At 41.6% G+C, this 19,283-nt stretch overlaps 1 protein-coding gene across 4 annotated transcripts in view; it reads left to right on the top strand.

Moving 5' to 3' along the window:
• The window catches only part of rasip1 (Ras interacting protein 1), a 56,678-nt gene that overhangs the window by 22,548 nt on the left and 14,847 nt on the right, over window positions 1–19,283 (top strand). For 2 of the 4 annotated variants that reach the window (XR_010804324.1, XR_010804323.1), the window contains exons 16-18: window positions 783–978; window positions 9,801–9,860; window positions 12,172–12,282. Coding sequence is in view for 2 of the 4 variants with exons in the window: in XM_066682442.1 (XP_066538539.1) it covers window positions 783–961 (179 nt within the window). In the remaining 2 variants the exon portion in view is untranslated. Of the gene's footprint in view, window positions 1–782; window positions 1,905–9,800; window positions 9,861–12,171; window positions 12,283–19,283 lie in introns of those variants that run through there. The other 2 variants (XM_066682442.1, XM_066682441.1) reach the window with 2 other exon arrangements.

Here is a 19,283-nt window from a genome sequence, read left to right as displayed (position 1 = left end):
ACCACACTCCTCACAGACAGTCACCCGGAGGAAACCCACACAGACACAGGGAGAACACACCACACTCCTCACAGACAGTCACCCGGAGGAAACCCACGCTGACACAGGGAGAACACACCAAACCCCTCATAGACAGTCACCAGGAGTGGGAATTCCTGGAGCTGTGTGACTGCGACACTACCTGCTGCGCCACCGTGCTGCCCTTAGGGCTGGGCAAGTCATTGAAAATTAATCTAAATCGACATTCAGAACTTCTAATTGACACAATCTTGTCAGTATCGATTTTATCGATCATTTTTATTGTGTTAATGTACTGTTCCTTTAAAACCATGCCACCAGACTGTAGTCTCGTGATTCTGCCTGTATCTGCCACATCGATGCAACCTAAATGCAGAGGCTGACCAAGCAACTCGAGCAGCTCATATCAAAGAAAAACACAGTGTCTGGGGTTTGGACGTGCTGTGTTTTGACTATAATTAAGGCGACACTGAACAAAAAGAAGTTAAATGTAAACACTGAGAAAAAACAGTTTCAGCCAAAGCACAATCACACACCAAATATAAACAGTGCTCAGAAAACAAGAGAGGAACAAGCTCCCAGCAACATTAGAAAAAATATCCCAGCTGGAGCATATTTACAGTACAGGCCTCGTCACTGAACTCTGAGGGCCAAAAATAGCAAATAAAAACAAAGTAATCGTTTATTAATCGCAATTGTGGTAAAACGTACAATTAAACGTGATATTCATTAGCGCTCACATCTTTTTTGCTTTCTGTTTTCAGACATTTTTGAGAGTTTTCTGGACCATCCACCTCTCATCCTGCCCAATGAGGCCCCAAGTCTGGATCTCAGTCAACCAATCCCAAGCCCTGAACTCCAAAAGGAAGTGACGCGTCTGCGGACATTCCTGTGGGGGTTGGAACAAGATGAACTCCCAGCCAATCAGAGAACTAGGCTGTAGAGCAGGGATCAGGCAAGGTAGCCTTAGTGCAGTTTGCATTTGCATACACCCTTTACTCTAGTAAGGCTTGAATACATATCACAGTAAGCTTTGAGAGTGTGCCTTACAATATCAGCCATATCAGTAATACATACTATAGTGCTTTAAACATAAAAAGCAAAACGAACGTTTGTGCAGGGTGCTTTCTTAAATAACATCCTTGCATTGTTTAAAGTAAAGGTCGCCCGGTTATGCACCTTAACCTGCGAGAAATACAATGAGGAAAATGTTACATAAATATGTGTTAAAAAGCTCATTGCCTGGTTGCAATGATTACATTGTAGTGATTAGATTCCTTAAGTTCCTTCCTTCTAGCTCTATTAAGAATTTCATAAAGTGGTTTATTTAGTTTTCTTGATTTTTATGTTAACAGCTTTTGACGTACAATATTATCACTCATATCACTTACTGTATAAAGTAGAACTTAATTCACACTAATGATCAGAATATAACACTAAAAGCGTTTGCCACATCATATTGTGTATGAGCCATATTTGTGACTTTTATTGTCAGAGGGTTTTTTTTTATTAAACACAATGTAGTCATTACAGATATTCGAAAAAAAAAAAAACGACAACTTTCACATATCATTGCTGTCAGGGCAAAGTCTTCATTTACATTTTTGTCTTATTAAATTTTTGAAAAATTTAGAAATTTGCTGTGAAGAAAAATGTCATTTTCACCACTTTCGGAGGTCATTCAGAGAGAAATGTACCTTTTTGGAGATTCAAGGTTTTGCCTACAGCCTACACCTCCCTCCCTGAACTCATAACATGATTTCCAGCATTAGTAAATTTAGTGAAACCTATGGATGATGACCTTCATCGAGATCATCATCTGGACGTGTTAAACCTTCTATCCATCTGTTGTGTAATCCCATACTGCTAATAAACACGAATGGTCTGAGGCCAATCCCTTTTGTATTGGTCTAATGATTTATTTTGTACATGTCCTACTGTCAGTTGCGTCTTACTTGTGTCATTCTATTAATCAACACTGGGTGGCATAATCGCAATACACTGAGAACTAATGCACCAACTCTTTCTACAAGACCACCAGATATTAAAAGACAAGGCCAATGTTAACAAGACAACACTCTCCAAGGCTCAAGTAGATTATATTGTCTTTTCAAACAGTAGATGAAAAGCCTTCATTTGATTTAAACTGATATTTACACTACATATTTAAATGTAATTACATAATTAATCCCATAAGCAGTTACATAGATTTATGGCTTGTTTACATTATATATCAACAGGTTCAAACCTGCAGTTCTGTTATCTTCCCTTTGTTTCTCCACAAATTATGAGAACACCTTTGACACTCTCGTTAAAATAAAAATCATAATAAAATGTTCTGTTTGCAAACCTAAATGTTGCATTGGAATTACCAATGATAAATGGTTAACATCACAGTATGCTTTGTTGTCTTTGATGATGGAAGTACCACCTCTGGGGACTAAGGTAAGAATAAGAATAACAAACAGTTTGAAATGTGATTGGATATTCTGGATTAGCTCAATGGCACGTCTTGGCGAGGAGAGTGTAACACTGTCTATCATTGGTCCTTGGAGCAGTGGGACTGTGTTCACTTGAGTTATGGAACAATACATTTCAGATAAGCTGGAGTCTCAGAACTAATCCTCCAACTTCAGCACCTGACTTCAGTAATGCCGTCCTGAACGAATGCTGTGAAATATTCCAACATCTAGTCTTAAGCAGTGTAGACATGGTTAGTGTAGCAAAAAAGGAAGAAACTTCTGATTAAGACCCTTGATTTCGGAAAAATGTTGGAAGAGCAGGTGCCTAAGAGCAACTATCAGAGCATAGCCCTGAGGATTTGATTTGCATTCTGACAGTAATGATGACTATGGATTGAGTTTACAGTAAAAGAGCTGTAAAACAGGTCAGTGAAAATGCTCCAGAAAAACAGGAATAGAGGCTTTCTGACTCACCACAGTCAGACATTACACTGCTTCTGTACGCAGGGGTCAGACAGACAGGTCAGAGAGGTCGGCTATAAACATTCTCATTAGAATTGCCACTGTGCAGCCATTACCCTCAAAAACATCCCTCTTTTTCTTTATAAATCTCAGAAACTAGGAGTTAAAAACAGCCAGGGGGGCAATCTGTCCGAATGACCGCATGCCATTTAAGAGTCATATATGGCACAGTCACTTTAATTGATTGAAGCTGGACCACAGAATCTCATCATGATTCACAAGCTCCAATCTGCAACCAAATCATGTCGTACACACTCAGCCGCTCGGTCGGGATGATGTCAATGGGTCCCGTGGCATCCTGCTTTCTGGAAAGAGAGCAAGAGCTGAGCCACTGACAGGAAGTTACAGATTTGTCTCTGAGCCAGGGAAAAAAAATCTTATTAAGTCTGGATTTGGAAAAACATATGAGTGGGTTTTTTCTTAAGAAATATAAGGAGATTTTTTTTTTTACCATGAAAGTTGTTAGACATCACCTTTATAAAAAGGTAGTAAACTATCACTATATGCCATTGTAGCTATATATTATTTAAGCCACTCTTATTCCATTGAAAAAAGAAGCAAACATCAAATAAAATAAGCTTATTTACAGTATGCCTTTGGACCATGTGTCCACTGATGCACATTTAAAGCCGCATTTTTGTTTATAACGGTCCAGCCCCTTTTTGTCTGACTATGTATATAACCAGCCGATTCATACCTCCTCTGTGGCCATATAACGGGGGTCATGACCTTTAAAAACAGGGTGAAAGGGGGCAAATAATAAAGTGCTCTTGTACGGTCAGTGGAGCTGAGAGAATCGTGAGTGTAGAAACAAGGAGGTTGTAGTATTTTTGTGGCTGATCTGCGAATGTTTCCGAATATTGACTGAATATTGAGCCTCAAGATTGTAACATAAACATTCTCTAAACACAAAAACACATGATAGTGACAGGCCCAACCAACAGTGGACTCCCGGGCTGAGTTTACTGAGACAAGAACGGAGTTTGTTTTTTATTTAGACTGGACGAGAAGGACTTCCTTTTCTGTGGGGCTCAACAGTAGTGAATTAATGTTGGAACAAATGTTAGACAGAGTCAAAGACATCACGTTGACAATATGGACGGTAATGCACAGGTACAGTTCTGTCCAAGGGGCAACTCTCTTTAGGTCAAGTTGTGTACTTACAGTTGCTTAGGGGTAAAGAGGAATATGTTTTAGATGTTCAACCAGGCTCTGGACCCACTCATACATATAACATTCATACAGCTGTAAGCAACAGATGAGAATATAAACCCAGCTGTAAGGCTTCAGTGCCAGAGTCCAGCACAGTGTGGTGATTCCCCTGCTGTAGCACACCTGGTTATTATGGGGTTAGATGTATCAGGTGTGTATGAGCACGGAAATCACCAAAATGTGCAGCATTCCCGCCAAACTTTCTATGTGTAGCTGAATGCCCCTAGCAACTGGCCAGTATTTACGAGTTGTAAGAAACAGTTTACAGCAGTGTTTCCCAACCATTATCTCCGAGGCCCCACCTGCTCTGCCCAGTCGCGTGTTATCCTCTACACCTGAGTCACATTTCATTTGCTAACTATCAAGTCCTTCTTGAGCTGTTAGATCTGGAAAACATGATGAAAACATGAAACTGGGCAGTGCTGGTGGAGCCAAGACTAGTGTTGTAATCTTGAATCTCTGTGGAAGCAAAAGAATGGAAACTGGATTGTAAAACTGGATTGAATCTCGCATTTACACCTGAATGGCAGAGCACAAGCATGAATGAAACAGAGTCTACGGTGTTGAGCAATACAACACGAGCAGGTGGTTGCTATGGTGAACATCACAACTGTGATTTGGTCACCACCGTTATGTTATTCACCATAACACACGCCACCACCTTAGCGGCTCTACTGATTTTACACAACATGGCAAAGAGCTGGGAACAAGCTTATTCAAATGAAAGTGTTAAAGACGGGCTATTTCTTCCAGGGGAAATGTAGGTCTGGCTGCTTAGACTAAAAGGATTGTTGTTGCTTAACAACCGTATCTCTGTAGATCTTTTTAACCAATCAGATTTTGTGGTCAGTGGAGACTTTATACCCCTCTAGCCCGCCCTAACCATTGGGCGTATTGGCCTTAGGCTCATGTACCGCTGGGAGAACTTATACCCCTCTGGCCCGTGCTTGACAAAGAGAATGGTGAACATACTCTCGGGGGTTTAAAGCGTTCCTTATTTTATACCCACCTTTTGTATGGAGATTATACAAACCTGAACACCGGTGTCCACAATAAACATGCCATAAAGCAGCCAAACTGAACTGTTACAAGAAATATCTACAAAAGTTTGGATACTCAATTAATCTACACACTTCATTCAACGAAACTCAACATTCACGATATAATACAATGATGCGCTTGTTTGCAGTCATCTGAAGCTATTGAGCATGTGTGCATACACACACACACAAATATAAACTCTCTCTCTCTCACACACACACACAAACTTGTTTTTATCCATTGTAGGGTCACTACATAGACTTCCATTGATTCCCAAACCCTAGCCTTAAATTTAACTTGCCTTAACTCGTCTTGTCACTTTAAAATGTAATGAATTACATTGTGGGGACCAGTTTGTGGTCCACAAGGAGGTGGAGAGGTCCCCACAAAGTGAGTGCGTAAACAAGGATTGGTCCCCGCAACGTGATATACTCCTGGTAAACACACACACACATGCCTCCAGGTGCAGCTCCCCACACCTGTTGGAGAACTTCTCTGTAATTTGGAGAACACAATTATTTTTGGGATGGTGGGGGTGAGAGGGAACAAACAATAGAGCACTTATTCTCCCTCTCTCTCTCTCCTTCCCTTTTTGTACATCTCTCTCTCAGTAATGATAGATCCTTCCCCTCTTCAAAGGCAATTGGTTTCCTTCAAAACAGCTGAGTCAGTAAACTGCGAAAGAAGAGATGGTGTGTGTATGTGTGTAACTTCCGAGTCTTAGCCTTTTTGGTTGCACTTTGGAACAAACGTGCCTATTTATGGCGTTGCTGTATGCTTTATTCAAATGTCTGTACACATATGGACAGCAGAATCTGCACTAGTTGGCCACAAGTATTTGGACACCTGCTTGCTGGACTGTTCTGCTTCAGTGAAGGAAATGTTATGATTTGTTACATGGCTGTGGCATCAGTGTGAATCCAACATGCGATCTCTTGACATTAGACAGAGCACTTACATGGTTACCAGGAATTCCTGCATTTTAACCACTGTTTGTACAAGCTACACAATGGAAAACCAACCAAATAAAATACCCACTGACAGCTCTATGAAAAAGATCTGTGAAAGTGAAGATATATAAATTCATATCAAATATAAATGTGCAGGAAAGCTGAAGTTTAAAATATAAAACACTGCTCATTTCCATGTGCCAACAATGTGTTTGTGTGTGTCTCTGAAACTGCGGTGTTAATTGCAGTAATCTGCTTTCCTGAAAACTCTCTCTCTCATTCTCACTCTCCTTCTTTCTCTTTTCTGATTAAAATCCATTGGGACTTTCCAGGCCAAAGACCTAACAATTCAGCCCATGGGAGATTGCCGTCCCCAAAGCAACACACAGCCCAAGCTGCTCTGTCATAAGGGTGACATAACAGTGAAGTTTTAGAACCTGTGCTAATGACATCATACAGAAAATCATAATAATTGAAAGCCTATTAAACCCAACACCTTGAACCCAGTTAGTAAAGTAGTTATTTAGCATTCTTCTGCATCTGCTGCTGTGGTCTAGAAGAGGTTTTAAGCACTTGGCCTGAATCCACTGTCTGTCATCTGAAACATTTTGTCTCTTTTATTAGACAAATCACATGAAACCTTATATTTTATTAATCTCAGTATATTACCCAGGAATCTAAAATACTTGGAGGACTTCTCATAAGAAAAATGTATATTTTGGGACAGTATTAATGACACCCTCCCCACAGTCGTGTCGTTATACGACCCCCCCCCCCCACCCCTTCTGGAGTAACGGCTGGTGTGTTGGTGTCACCCTTCTAGTGGCTTTGAATAGCAGGTACTAGTTGACCTGCCTATCTTGGGCCTCCGATAGCTTTAGAAATACATTTATTTTGGTTTCTAATTGCAGCACGGTGGCGCAGCAGTTAGTGTCGCAGTCACACAGCTCCAGGGACCTGGAGGTTGTGGGTTCGATTACCGCTCCGGGTGACTGTTTGTGAGGAGCGTGGTGTGTTCTCCCTGTGTCTGCGTGGGTTTCCTCCGGGTGACTGTCTGTGAGGAGTGTGGTGTGTTCTCCCTGTGTCTGCGTGGGTTTCCTCCGGGTGACTGTCTCTGCGGAGTGGGGTGTGTTCTCCCTGTGTCTGCGTGGGTTTCCTCCGGGTGACTATCTCTGCGGAGTGGGGTGTGTTCTCCCTGTGTCTGTGCGGGTTTCCTCCAGGTGACTGTTTGTGAGGAGTGTGGTGTGTTCTCCCTGTGTCTGCGCGGGTTTCCTCCGGGTGACTGTCTGTGAGGAGTGTGGTGTGTTCTCCCTGTGTCTGCGTGGGTTTCCTCCGGGTGACTGTCTCTGCGGAGTGTGGTGTGTTCTCCCTGTGTCTGCGTGGGTTTCCTTCGGGTGCTCCAGTTTTCTCCCACAGTCCAAAAACACATGTTGGTAGGTGAATTGGCAACTCAGAAGCGTCCGTGAGTGTGTGAGTGAATGTGTGTGTGTGCCTGTGTTGCCCTGTGAAGGACTGGCACCCCCTCCAGGGTGTATTCCTGCCTTGCGCCCTGAACTGGATAAGGGTTACGGATAATGAATGAATGGATGAATGGTTTCTAATTCTAAGAGACAGGTAGAGAGCTCCTCAAAATAGATGTTTCAGTTCCCAATAAAGCATTTATTAAACAGTTCAGTAAAATAACATTAAATATATTTAAATAAATGATCGCTCCTCTATTCATGAAATATCAGTGATGCGGTATGTTAAATACTTTGCAGCCAGTGGCAGGAAAATCTAGTTCCTCTTGCTCTTGTTTAATAAGTAAAGCCTGTACGTGATTCAGTGTCTTTTATACTTTTCTTGAGTAACTACTAGGAATTATTCAGTATCTACCATCAATTATTATGTGTAACCATTATGTGGAAAGTACAGTATAAATTTTGTGTTTGTGTTTTTTGAGAGACTCTGTTATTCATCTAATTGACTTGTATATGATCTATGCTGTTGTTCCCTGTTCTAGAAATACAGACTCCCCTCATTAAAACGTATCATGATGTAATTTATGACAATAATGCTGATATATTATTATATTGCCCAACCCCATGTATTTGTGGTCAAAGGGGATTAGTTTGGAGCCTTGGATTGTGTTTGGGTTGTTTTTGAAAAGAGCTAAAGTGGTACTGGAAGAACTGGCTTTAGAAGAAAATCTTCAGCAAACAAAACTAATGTATTAAGTAGTCACCAGTTAGCGTGAGGCCACTTTTATAACGTTAAGAGGCTTTTTTTTTTCATGGTATAGCACAGCATTTATGACCGAAACTAAAATAAAATAAATAATAATAATTTTAAAAATCAGCCAAAAATATAGAATGAACTTTGATTTGTGTTAATTCATAATCCTCTTCTGTATGTTATTACGTTTATTACAATTAAATTAACCATGAAAACATACATAAGCCAACATAAATGTGTATAACAAGCGTCAGTTGTTAAAACACTTCTAAAGCACCACCAATTATCCCATTGGAATAAGCCTTTGTTAAAAAGCTTATGTAATTAATACATTGTTAAAAATTGTTACTCTTTATTTATCAAAATGAAATTTGGTTTGTTAATGGCTGCAGTGATCTACTGTACGCCGTTTTAAACTGATGTAAACTGATTAACTATCATTATTTCTTTCATTATAACGATCCTGTCCAAAGAAAAACACGTATCTCCATTAATGTTGATTTTGAACACTGCAGTTCCTTCATGTTGTGTGAAAATTTCATGAGGACCAATAGAAATGGCTATTTTGGAGGTGCATGTTTTTCCTTGAACAGCTACAATATTTCTTTTATAGAGCGGAATCTTTGGGATCAGTTCTCAGTAAAACACAGTGTGACAAAAACAAGATCAAAATGGATTTGATTGGAAATGTATACAAACGCGCACATGTGTGTGAATGTGTGTGTAAACATTGGCTGTGTTGGAGTCCACTGTGGTCAGCTCTGTCTAGCCGCCCATAGTTTCCCTCGCTGCTCTATGCATGTGTGCAAAATTGTGTGTGTGTGTGTGTGTGTGCGTGTGTGTTACTTTTGTATATTTTCAGGACAAAAATATTTTGAATTTTTAGTAACACCAAAGACAAGACCAACAACATGCTCCTGATATATATATATATATTCTGAAGAAGACTCCAGGGAGAAACAGCAGTGTGCTATAGTTGTAAATGTAAAGGATGTAAAATTGGACACTACTGCATAAAGTTTCCAAAGAAACAGGACTTTTCTGACATGGGTCCAACATCAGCTGTACAAGCAAAACTCTAAGATTTCAAGAGAGAAGAAGTGACAAACCCTTAATTCTAAGCATCAGAAGGTGCTCAGTGGAAAGTTCAAGTCTTTGCTTTATTCTTCAGTGTACAGCTGATGATATACTTTGCCTGAGTTGCAGTAGACAACTCCTTTATTGATGCACAAGGAGCAGTGAATTGATGCTTTGGGCAGGTCAACATCCCAGTGCGGTGTTTTATGGATTTACACTTAACAGTTACAGGTTCTGTTCGATATGTCCTTCACACTTCCATTCTTAACAAGCATGTCTTTGGTGTCTTTGGTCTCATTTGTAGGAGATTAATGGAGGTTCACAATACAGACATGAGCTCTCTGAATCATACTGGAGGAAATTTGTAAGTATAATATTAGCCACAGTATGTATGTATTGGATGAATGTTGTTGATTGTTTGTTGGTCACTGTTCTCTCATCAGAACACAAGCAAATCCACAGTAATGAATATATTCATTCATTCATTCATTATCTGTAAGCACTTATCCAAATCAGGGTCACGGTGGGTCCAAAGCCTATCTGGAATCATTGGCTGCAAGGTGGGAATACACTCTGGAGGGGGCGCCAGTCCTTCACAGGGCAACAGAGACACACTCACACATTCACACACACACACTCACACCTACGGACACTTTTGAGTTGTCAATCCACCTACCAACGTGTGTTTTTGGACTGTGGGAGGAAACCTGAGCACCCGGAAGAAACCCACACAGACACAGGAAGAACACACCAACTCCTCACAGTCAGTCACCTGAAGCGGGATTCAAACCCACAACCTCCAGGCCCCTGGAGCTGTGTGACTGCGACACTACCTACTGTGACACCGTGCCGCCCAGTTATGAATATTTTTTCAAGAAATTGAAGACAGTAAAAGATGACATTTTTGCAGTCTGTGGGGTTAAAGAATAATATGTATGTAGGTTTATAATGTATTAAGAAGAATTTAACTGAAACATTCCTTCACTGTCTGTAAGCGCGTATCCTATTCAGGGGCGGCAGTGGGGCCGGAGCCTACCCGGAATCACTGGACACAAGGCGGGAACACACGCTGAAGGGGGCGCCAATCCTTTGCAGAGTGACACACACATTCACTCACACATTCAGGCCTATGGACATTTTTGTGTCGCCAGTCCACCTACGCTGTCTACACTCAACGATACATATTCGTACCTTTAATTAGGGAACATACATTTACAATGTTTGTACTTGTAGTTACCAATAATGTACCTCTACTGTTCGTATTTTCTGACCGTTTTTTTTGGACCGTGGGAGGAAACTGAAGCACCCGGTGGAAACCCACGCAGACACAGGGAGAACACACCACACTCCTCACAGACAGTCACCCGGAGGAAACCCAGGCAGACACAGGGAGAACACACCACACTCCTCACAGACAGTCACCCGGAGGAAACCCACGCAGACACAGGGAGAACACACCACACTCCTCACAGACAGTCACCCGGAGGAAACCCACGCAGACACAGGGAGAACACACCACACTCCTCACAGACAGTCACCTGGCACAGAGCTCAAACCCAAAACCCCATGACCCTGAAGCTGTGTGATAGCGACAGTACCTGCTACACCACTGTGCCGCCCTTAACTGAAACATATAAGAAAAAAACATAAAATATTTAAATGTGCATTTAGCAAAACCAAAATTTTCATCAATGTATCTTACAAACATTGTTTGTTCAGATTCGTTTAAATAAAAAAAAATAATGTTTTCAGCAAATTTAACATAAACTGTTGCATAGAAAGGACCTGTTTTAGTGTATATATTCACATCTCTTATCTGTGAGGTTTTAAACCAAATCTCAGGTATTACAGCAAGGAAATTTCTAAAGCTCTAACTCCATCTTCGTTAATGATGCCTATAGTAAAAATTACAGACCTGTCAGGAAGTGTTTGTTTGTTTTGTTTTGTTTTGAATTCAGTTTATCTCCAGTTTTTTCCCCATAAATAAGTCGTCTCACATTCCACCCTGAATTTCCCCCAGTCGCTTTCAGTCACAGAGCCACCAGTCTCTGGATGGTGGAGGCAAACACATGCTTCCTTTGAGGCACAAGAGACACATAAGGCCAGCCCACCACTTCTTTCAAAACTGCAATTCATGCAACACCAGAGAAGAACGCAAACTGTCCAGATCTGTTACATCAGCTGGATTCAAATCTACACAGTAAATTCACCAGTGTTAAATTAACACTCTTAGTGTTAACTTAACAATGAGAGTGTTAAATTATTACACTAACCGTGTTGATTTAACACTGGTGAATTTACTGTGTAGATTTGAATCCAGCTGATGTAACAGATCTGGACAGTTTGCGTTCTTCTCTGGTGTTGCAGGGTTTCGAAAAAGATCTCCAGAGGATGGGGCCAACAGATAGACCGCTGTTACATAAATCCTGCATCAATACTGTCTCTGTAGGGCCAAAATCTCACATCTCCAATATGGAAATATAAAAGGAGGAGGATGAAACATTCCTTAATGCAGCAATAATTTATTCTAAGTAATTATGGATCATGGGACATATGGACACGTCCTGAGAAGGGTGTAAAACAAACCTGTGCGTGTGTGTTTGGGGTTAGGCAGAGGGCGAAAGAAACAGCCAGACTCTCTCTCTCTCTCTCTCCCTCTCTCTCTCACTCTCCAGAGACACATTCACTTTCTCCTGCTGCCAGCAGGATTACGTCATCAGCGGCTGCCATATAAAAGAGCCCTGTGATGTCATCGAGCCAGAGAGAGGCTGCCCAGTGTTAGAGAGGTGAGTGGGGTTACCCTCGGAAACCTCAGCATGCAGAGACACACACACACACACACAAATTCTGCTTCCAAACATCATTACTTTCTCCACTCACTCAGTCTGTGTTTCGCTCTCATCTCTCTCTCTCTTTCAGTCTCTATTCCTTTACCTCTCGCTCTCTTGCTCTACCTTTTCCTCCACTCCCTCCATCTCTCATCTTCTCTCTCTGACTCCACCCTAACCCTTACTCTCCATTTCCCTCTCCACCTTTCCCCACTCCAAAGCCCTTTTTTTTATTGTAGACCCCTTTCTCTTTTTTTGACAACACACCCATCCCCTGCTCTCTACGTCTCATCCCTAGCCCTTTCTTCTAATGTCATGTTTTTCTTCTTGTCCCTTTTTCATTTCTCTTCTCTTCTCTCTCAGGAACACATTACAAATTGGAAACTAATAAAAACCCAAGGCAGCCTTCAATCATTTTCTTCCGTGATTCTTTTTCATTTTGTGAAACAGCTGTTCTACTGTCACCCATCGACCTGGGTGTACAAAGCATGCTGTTTTACAAATGGCACACCTTATGTGCAGGACCCACTCTATGGAGCATAAACAGGGTCATTCCAGGACTGTAAAGCCATTTGATTGAATAGCGCTACATACTAGTTATTACAATAAATAATGACATAAATAAAAGCTGAATTTCTAGTGGTGGTAAAAAAAGATGTATTGATTCTTTTAAATAGCAGCAAAATACACAGTAAGTAAGTATGCAGCATGAAATGAGGAATATGTGCAACCAAGTGGTGAGCAAATCTGGTCAGTTGGGTCAGTGGAGCTGCGGGCAGGGGCTGTGTTCCGACAGGCCTCACTTTTTTAACTTTTTCTGCTTTTTCTTTCGCACTTTTGTTCCGTCCTGCGTCATCGTGTTGACTGAGCGGACCCCACACTCTCCGGGCCCAACACTGAGCTGAGTTAGCGCCTGTAATCTGATGGCCCTGTTTATTTTATGTAGGCTCCCTTTGAAGGTGCTGAGAAAGTCTTTGGGCTTTTTGTCCCGAGCTCTCGCCGAGGCGCTTGCAGTGGTAATACCCAGGAAGAATAATATTTGCACTTGTATTCACTCCAAACAAGGTTTTTTCCATATTAGTGTCAGAAAGGCAAGAGCTTGCCCTGGCTCTCTCTCTTTCTCTCTCTGTCTCTCTCTCTCTCTCCTAAAAGTATGGTGAGGAGTTCTGCTCCAGGCTGTGGCTACAGCTCTGCATCTACTCCATCAACTCTTATTACGCCTCCAGAATCCACTAATAGCCACTTAAACCCTTCAGCTTTCTGGACGCTCGAGGAGCTGAACCTGCTCTCCTTGCTTACTTCTGTCCCGCAGTATTACTCACAAAATCCTCTGTTTTCTAAAACTGTTACAAATGTCTGTGTGGTAAATCCTCTTTCAGAATTTGGAGTGCCTTTGTCAAGCGTAAGTTCATGATTTCTAGGAACTGTGAAAGAGCACTGGAAAGTAGGATTCGAAATGCAGTCTATCTTAGCATTGACTATAACTGTGCAGAGTATACACTCAAAAAAGAATCTGGGAGCCTTTCTTTAACAATAACCACATAATCAAAGCTCAACATCCTTAGAGGAATATACTACCTGTCCACAGGAAGTGATGGGGAAGGCATTCCTACTCACCCAGAGAAAACTAGGACAGTTGTGCTTATGGACAGCTGAGGCACCTTTAAGAATTGTGTTCAGTTGGTTAAATTTTATCCATTTTTGAAAACTGCTGTTAACTGCTTTAGGAGGTGTGCAAGAGCAGGGAAACCAGCTGTTCTGTCCTCCACTTCTGAAGAACTGGAATTGACGCATTGAAATTAATCCCTTAATACTCACTGATTTCTAACTTAATACCCACCTGTGACCTAATAACATTCGTGATAATCTAATAACATTTGCGTGACAACATTTTGTATTGTATCTGCCTTTTTGAGTACTTCCTCATTACTCATAAACACACAGCTCAAAAGCTGGGAAATTTTCATGATTTATTATTTCCTTCAAAAGCTTTTTTTCTCATTGCGATGTTAACTTTAAAGAAAAAAAGTGAGGAAAGATGACAAATGTATCTAATCCATAATTCCTGGATAAGCACTTACTGACAATGTATGAATAAAAGAATGAATGAATGTTTTTAAACAGAGCCTTGTTCCGTCCAGCTGTGTAAAGTAATGAAGAGCTCAGGCTCTCACAGAGTCCACATAGACACTAGTTTGACAGGAAAACAAGCAGCTTATTGCTGAATATAAATACACTGAAACACACTTTGTTAATATAGAAACCTTCGTTTTTTGACCCACACTATGCACTACATAGGATGTAGGGAGACATCCTCACTTTTGTTATGCCATGGATTATCCTTAATCACTTCACAATGTCAGACAAGGAGAGACACTTCATTCAATGATGAGCCAAAACAGAAAAATATTACGCGATTCCGAAGAAGTGCATGGGCAGATTGATTTACCCTGTAAATGGGGGAAAAGAATGATCATATATCAGTGGCAATTGTTCTAAGACTGCAAGGGAAGCTCAGCTTCCCCTAAAATGTAAAAAAATAAGTGAGCAAATATATACTGTTGTGTGTACATGTCATTGAATAAATATGCACTACAACGCGCTCAACTTTTGTTCAGAATCAGCTTCTTATTGCTGGTAAAGATGCGGCTTTCCTCTCAATCATTCCCGCAGTTTCACAGTGATTTAAACAGTGAGGACGCTGAGCGTCCACAGAGTTCAATAGCGAAGCAGCGAAGTGCAGTGAAACGAGACGAGTCATTGGATAAATGCTGGGCTTTGTCCCGCCCATCGGACGCTCAGCGTCTCTGGGGGTTTTTGGGCAGTGGGCTGGCCTCGGCTGGCCCGGACGCTCAGCTTCTGCATGATGATTGGATGATCTGTCTGAGGCTGAATCCCTTTTTGATTGACAGCGAAATGAGCGAATCAGCGATCCTTTGGTGTAGAGATCCGTGGGAGCACAGGCGGACACACTTCACATGGGCCAAGGCCGTTTAAGCAGCCTAGCTCTGCTGGCCATTGAGAGGACACTAGTCAAGTCCCTGGAAAAGACGCCTTGTTGGTACGACAGGGTCACAGATCATTTTCTTGAAAAGGAACGGAGGGTAGAATTTACGTATAAATAAACCGACACATTTTATGATGTAGGCCGAAATTGAGCTTCCCCTCCTTGAAAGACCAGCATCCGCCACTGATAGATATATATTATGGCTCTACTCACTTGGAGGACATTTATTGTCCAGCTCCATTAAATTTGGAGTGGCGGAGGGTCATCCTTGTAGGAGAGCACTAATTGCTCAGTTCTGTTATAACATTGAGCTGAGTGTTGGGGAAGAGGGAAGGCTATAACAGAGCACTGATTAGCCGAACCAGATATTATATCATAGCCACGAATAACACTGAGAAAGTCAGGTTGGGAACTGGATAAACGAACACATATATAAACCACTACATTTTGTACAAATGTTATTTGTAATTATTGTTTTATTTCTGTGCAGATGAAAGCTTACAATCCAGATAAATAGTGTTTTAAAGACTTTTGGAGTTATTGTATATAATTAGTATTTTCTGCCTGTTTTTGCCAAATCTGCCTCAACCCAACCCTTGCTTCTGTAGGTGAAATTCATTGTCTGGTTTAACAAGTGATCTCTTCAGTTTAATAGTGGGCCATTGATAAAAGGATCCTTTGTGTGTGTGTGTGTGTGTGTGTGTGTCTACATGTGTGAAAGCTAACATCTATGCGAAAGCATGGAAATCCCTCTGACATCATTTGGTCGTTTGTATTCTCAATTTGAGCAAATTACAGTGTGCCGTGTGTAAATCATTGAATGGGTGGAGCTTGATGTGGAGCCAAGAGTCTTCTTTCTCTCCACATCAGTGGTTGATGGAGAAAGAAAACATTAAGCAATCCTTTCATTCCTCCTTTTATCCTGATGTGGAGATGACACAGCTGTTTCTTCCTGCTGATCTGTTGGGCAATGTCTTATTACCCAGAAGCCCCCTCTCCTCCATTTCTGTTGGGCTTTTGGCTCTCCTTCTTTATATCTGTCTCTCTCTCTCTCTCTGTCTGTCTGTCTCTCTCTCTCTCTCTCTCTCTCTCTGTCTGTCTGTCTGTCTCTCTCTCTCTCTCTCTTTCTCTCTGTCTGTCTGTCTCTCTCTCTCATGCTCTATCGTTCCAGATCATTTTTCACTGTCAAACCTGTCTGCACCTCCTCTCATGATTCATTTCTTAAATCTTTTTTCTTCAACTTGGCACATTAGGCCCAAGTATGAAGGCTAATGTGGGATCAGGGCTTTGTGTGTGTGAGGTCAGAGCCCTGAGAGTGTGTGTGCGTGTCTGTGTGTGATCCTTGTCAGGGTGGGAGGAAGACAAGAGGCTCACGGACTGTTGCAGTGTAAATGGTGATGTAACACGGGGAAACCAGGGAGAAACTTCTCTGGCGGTCCCATAATCCCATCTACTTATTCTGCTTTGTTCTACTTTTCACTCCTTCCCTGTAAAATACAGACCCCAGTTGAAGCCCTCTGAAAGCACTGCATGAGAAACCGTTATTGTATTATGATAAATCTAGTCACACAGACATGGAAATACTTCAGAAAACTATTGCCAGTTCTCTGTGCCAAATCATCCAGATTATTATCAAGTTAACATCTGTCATGGCATGGGAGGTGCATTAGTGCATGAAATGAAATAAAAGCAACAATCTGTGATTTGTTCATTCAGTGCAAAGAAAAAACTCAAATGCTTTCTCTGTGCACTCTGTGTCTATGAAGCCATATGGTTGTAGTACATGTAGAACGAGGCCTGGCATTGTCTTGCTGAAATAACTATGGACCATGGAAAAGATGTCATCTAAAGATGTCCCTAAAATCCCAGTCTATCCCAGTTACCCATGCTGTGGGCACTAGTCCACCTCCCATGCCATTACAGATGTTAGGTTTTGCACCCTTTGCTGATAAAAATCTGAATTGTCTCTTCAGTCTTTGGCACAGAGAACTCAAATTTCATTTCTGACAATGGTTTTTTGATTTAAAACCCTGTGAACATGACTATATTTATCACAGTGGACCACGGTTTCTCATGCAATGAGATTCAGTAAATTGTAGTCCTGCTGCCTTGATCTTAAGACAGTATTACAATACAATCACATTTGCTCTGAGAATGTGTTGACTCCAGTTGAAAAAACAGAGCCTACTATTTGTTTTGGGTTCAAACATCACATTTATGGTTCTTACAATCCATTGTACCTAGGGTGACCAGATATGAGATGCAGATCTGAGGTGCTGAGCTATCGCCCCTCGCTGCCGTTGTATGTTTAGCTGAACCTATGTGTGCTGTTAGGTCCTTTACACCTTTATTTGCTACACAAAACATGGGAATTTCTTTTTTAATTCATCTGAGAACTTACATTTACGTATCGGCATAGCTGCTCGAGATGAGGGTAGGTACATGAGCTTTGCCTGACGTAAACAAGGACTACAGACTACAACAAGGACGTGCAGACTGACCAATTAAATGTTTACAGAGAAGGTTATCGACCAATAACGGTAGCTCTACAGTCAGACCGTCCAATCAGAAGATTTTAGGCTACTTCACCACGCCCCCTTCTCACTCAAGCGAACCAATCAGAGTAGGGGAGGGCGGGACTAGTTTATGAACAAAACTTCTCGAAATTCTATGTAAGCTCTAGAAAAACAACATCCCGGACGTTTGTGAAATTCCGCCCAGACATTTTTTTAAGTCTAAAAAAGAGGACATGTCCGGGTAAAAGAGGACGTCTGGTCACCCTATGATTTTACCTTTCATGGGTTTATGGAAAGACGTAAAATTATTGCACTTTTGCATGTGACCACTTACTGAAATATTTTAAACAACAGTGCTTCATCCATTAAGACTAGATTCAGATACATCGTCAAGAGCAATGCACCTTCCACCCTCCTCCAGTGACCAGTACAATAAGAAATTGTTTGGCTCTGCAAAGAGAAATGAGGTAGTTGTGATTTGATTGGACATATGCTGAGATATATTTAGGTTCCAGCAAAATTCTGCTGGGCTATATTTGAGTTAGGACAGACGTTTGTTGGGCTATAGTCAAATAAAGAGAACTTTGTTGCATGAAAGCTGAGTTTAGACAGAATTTTGTCAGGATACATCTGATATTAGGAAGGAACTTGGTCTGGCACAGAACTTGGTTGGGATACAGTCAAGTTCAGAGATTTCTGCTGTGTGAAAGTTGAGTTTGGATAGACTGCGAGTCTGAAGTTGGGATGGGTCAGATATTCGTCTATACAAACTGGCTTCAAGGTAACTTTAGCTGGGAAGCACTCAGGCTCAGACAGAACCTGGTCAGACCACAGTTGGGACAGAAATGTGTTGGGATAAATCTGGATTTGGAAAGAATTTGTTTCTGAGTACATTCAGGCTCAGACAGAATGTTGTCAGTGTGAAACTGGAATGGCATGTAGGTTTTTTGCAAGATACAGGCTGCAACAAACGTAGGTAGAATATTTTACAGAAAACGTTAGTTTCAGACAGAAAAGTCTGACCGTTCTGTTTACACAGTGTGTATCAGAGGCCTGGAGCAAGTGGGTGTCCTTCGAAACAGAGGCTGGGCAGAAGTGCAGAGTGAGGTGTGGTGCCTGACCTGCGGTCAGTTTGGGGTGACTAACTCTTGGCGCCTCACTGGCCACCAAGCTGATTGATCCAGCTCCTTCAAAGATGGTCTGTTTTCCCTTCTCTCAACTGCTTTCATCCTCCGCCACCCATCCAGCCGACCCCTTTCTGTCTGCCCTTTTTCTCCTGCCCTTATCCCTTCTTCCAACTCCATTCCCAACTGTCTGTCTGTCTGGTTGTTGGTTTCCTCTTGTCTTTTGTGTGGGGAATTTCCCTCTATCCATGACTGTGCCATTCCTTACATTCCTGTCATACCTAGGAGAGGATGGAAGGCAGAGAGAGAGAG

Source organism: Hoplias malabaricus, chromosome 10 (genome assembly GCF_029633855.1).
Source record: "Hoplias malabaricus isolate fHopMal1 chromosome 10, fHopMal1.hap1, whole genome shotgun sequence".
NCBI classification, from domain to species: domain Eukaryota; kingdom Metazoa; phylum Chordata; class Actinopteri; order Characiformes; family Erythrinidae; genus Hoplias; species Hoplias malabaricus.
Note: the sequence above shows the minus strand (reverse complement) of the source record. Positions and strands in the feature narration are given on the sequence as shown.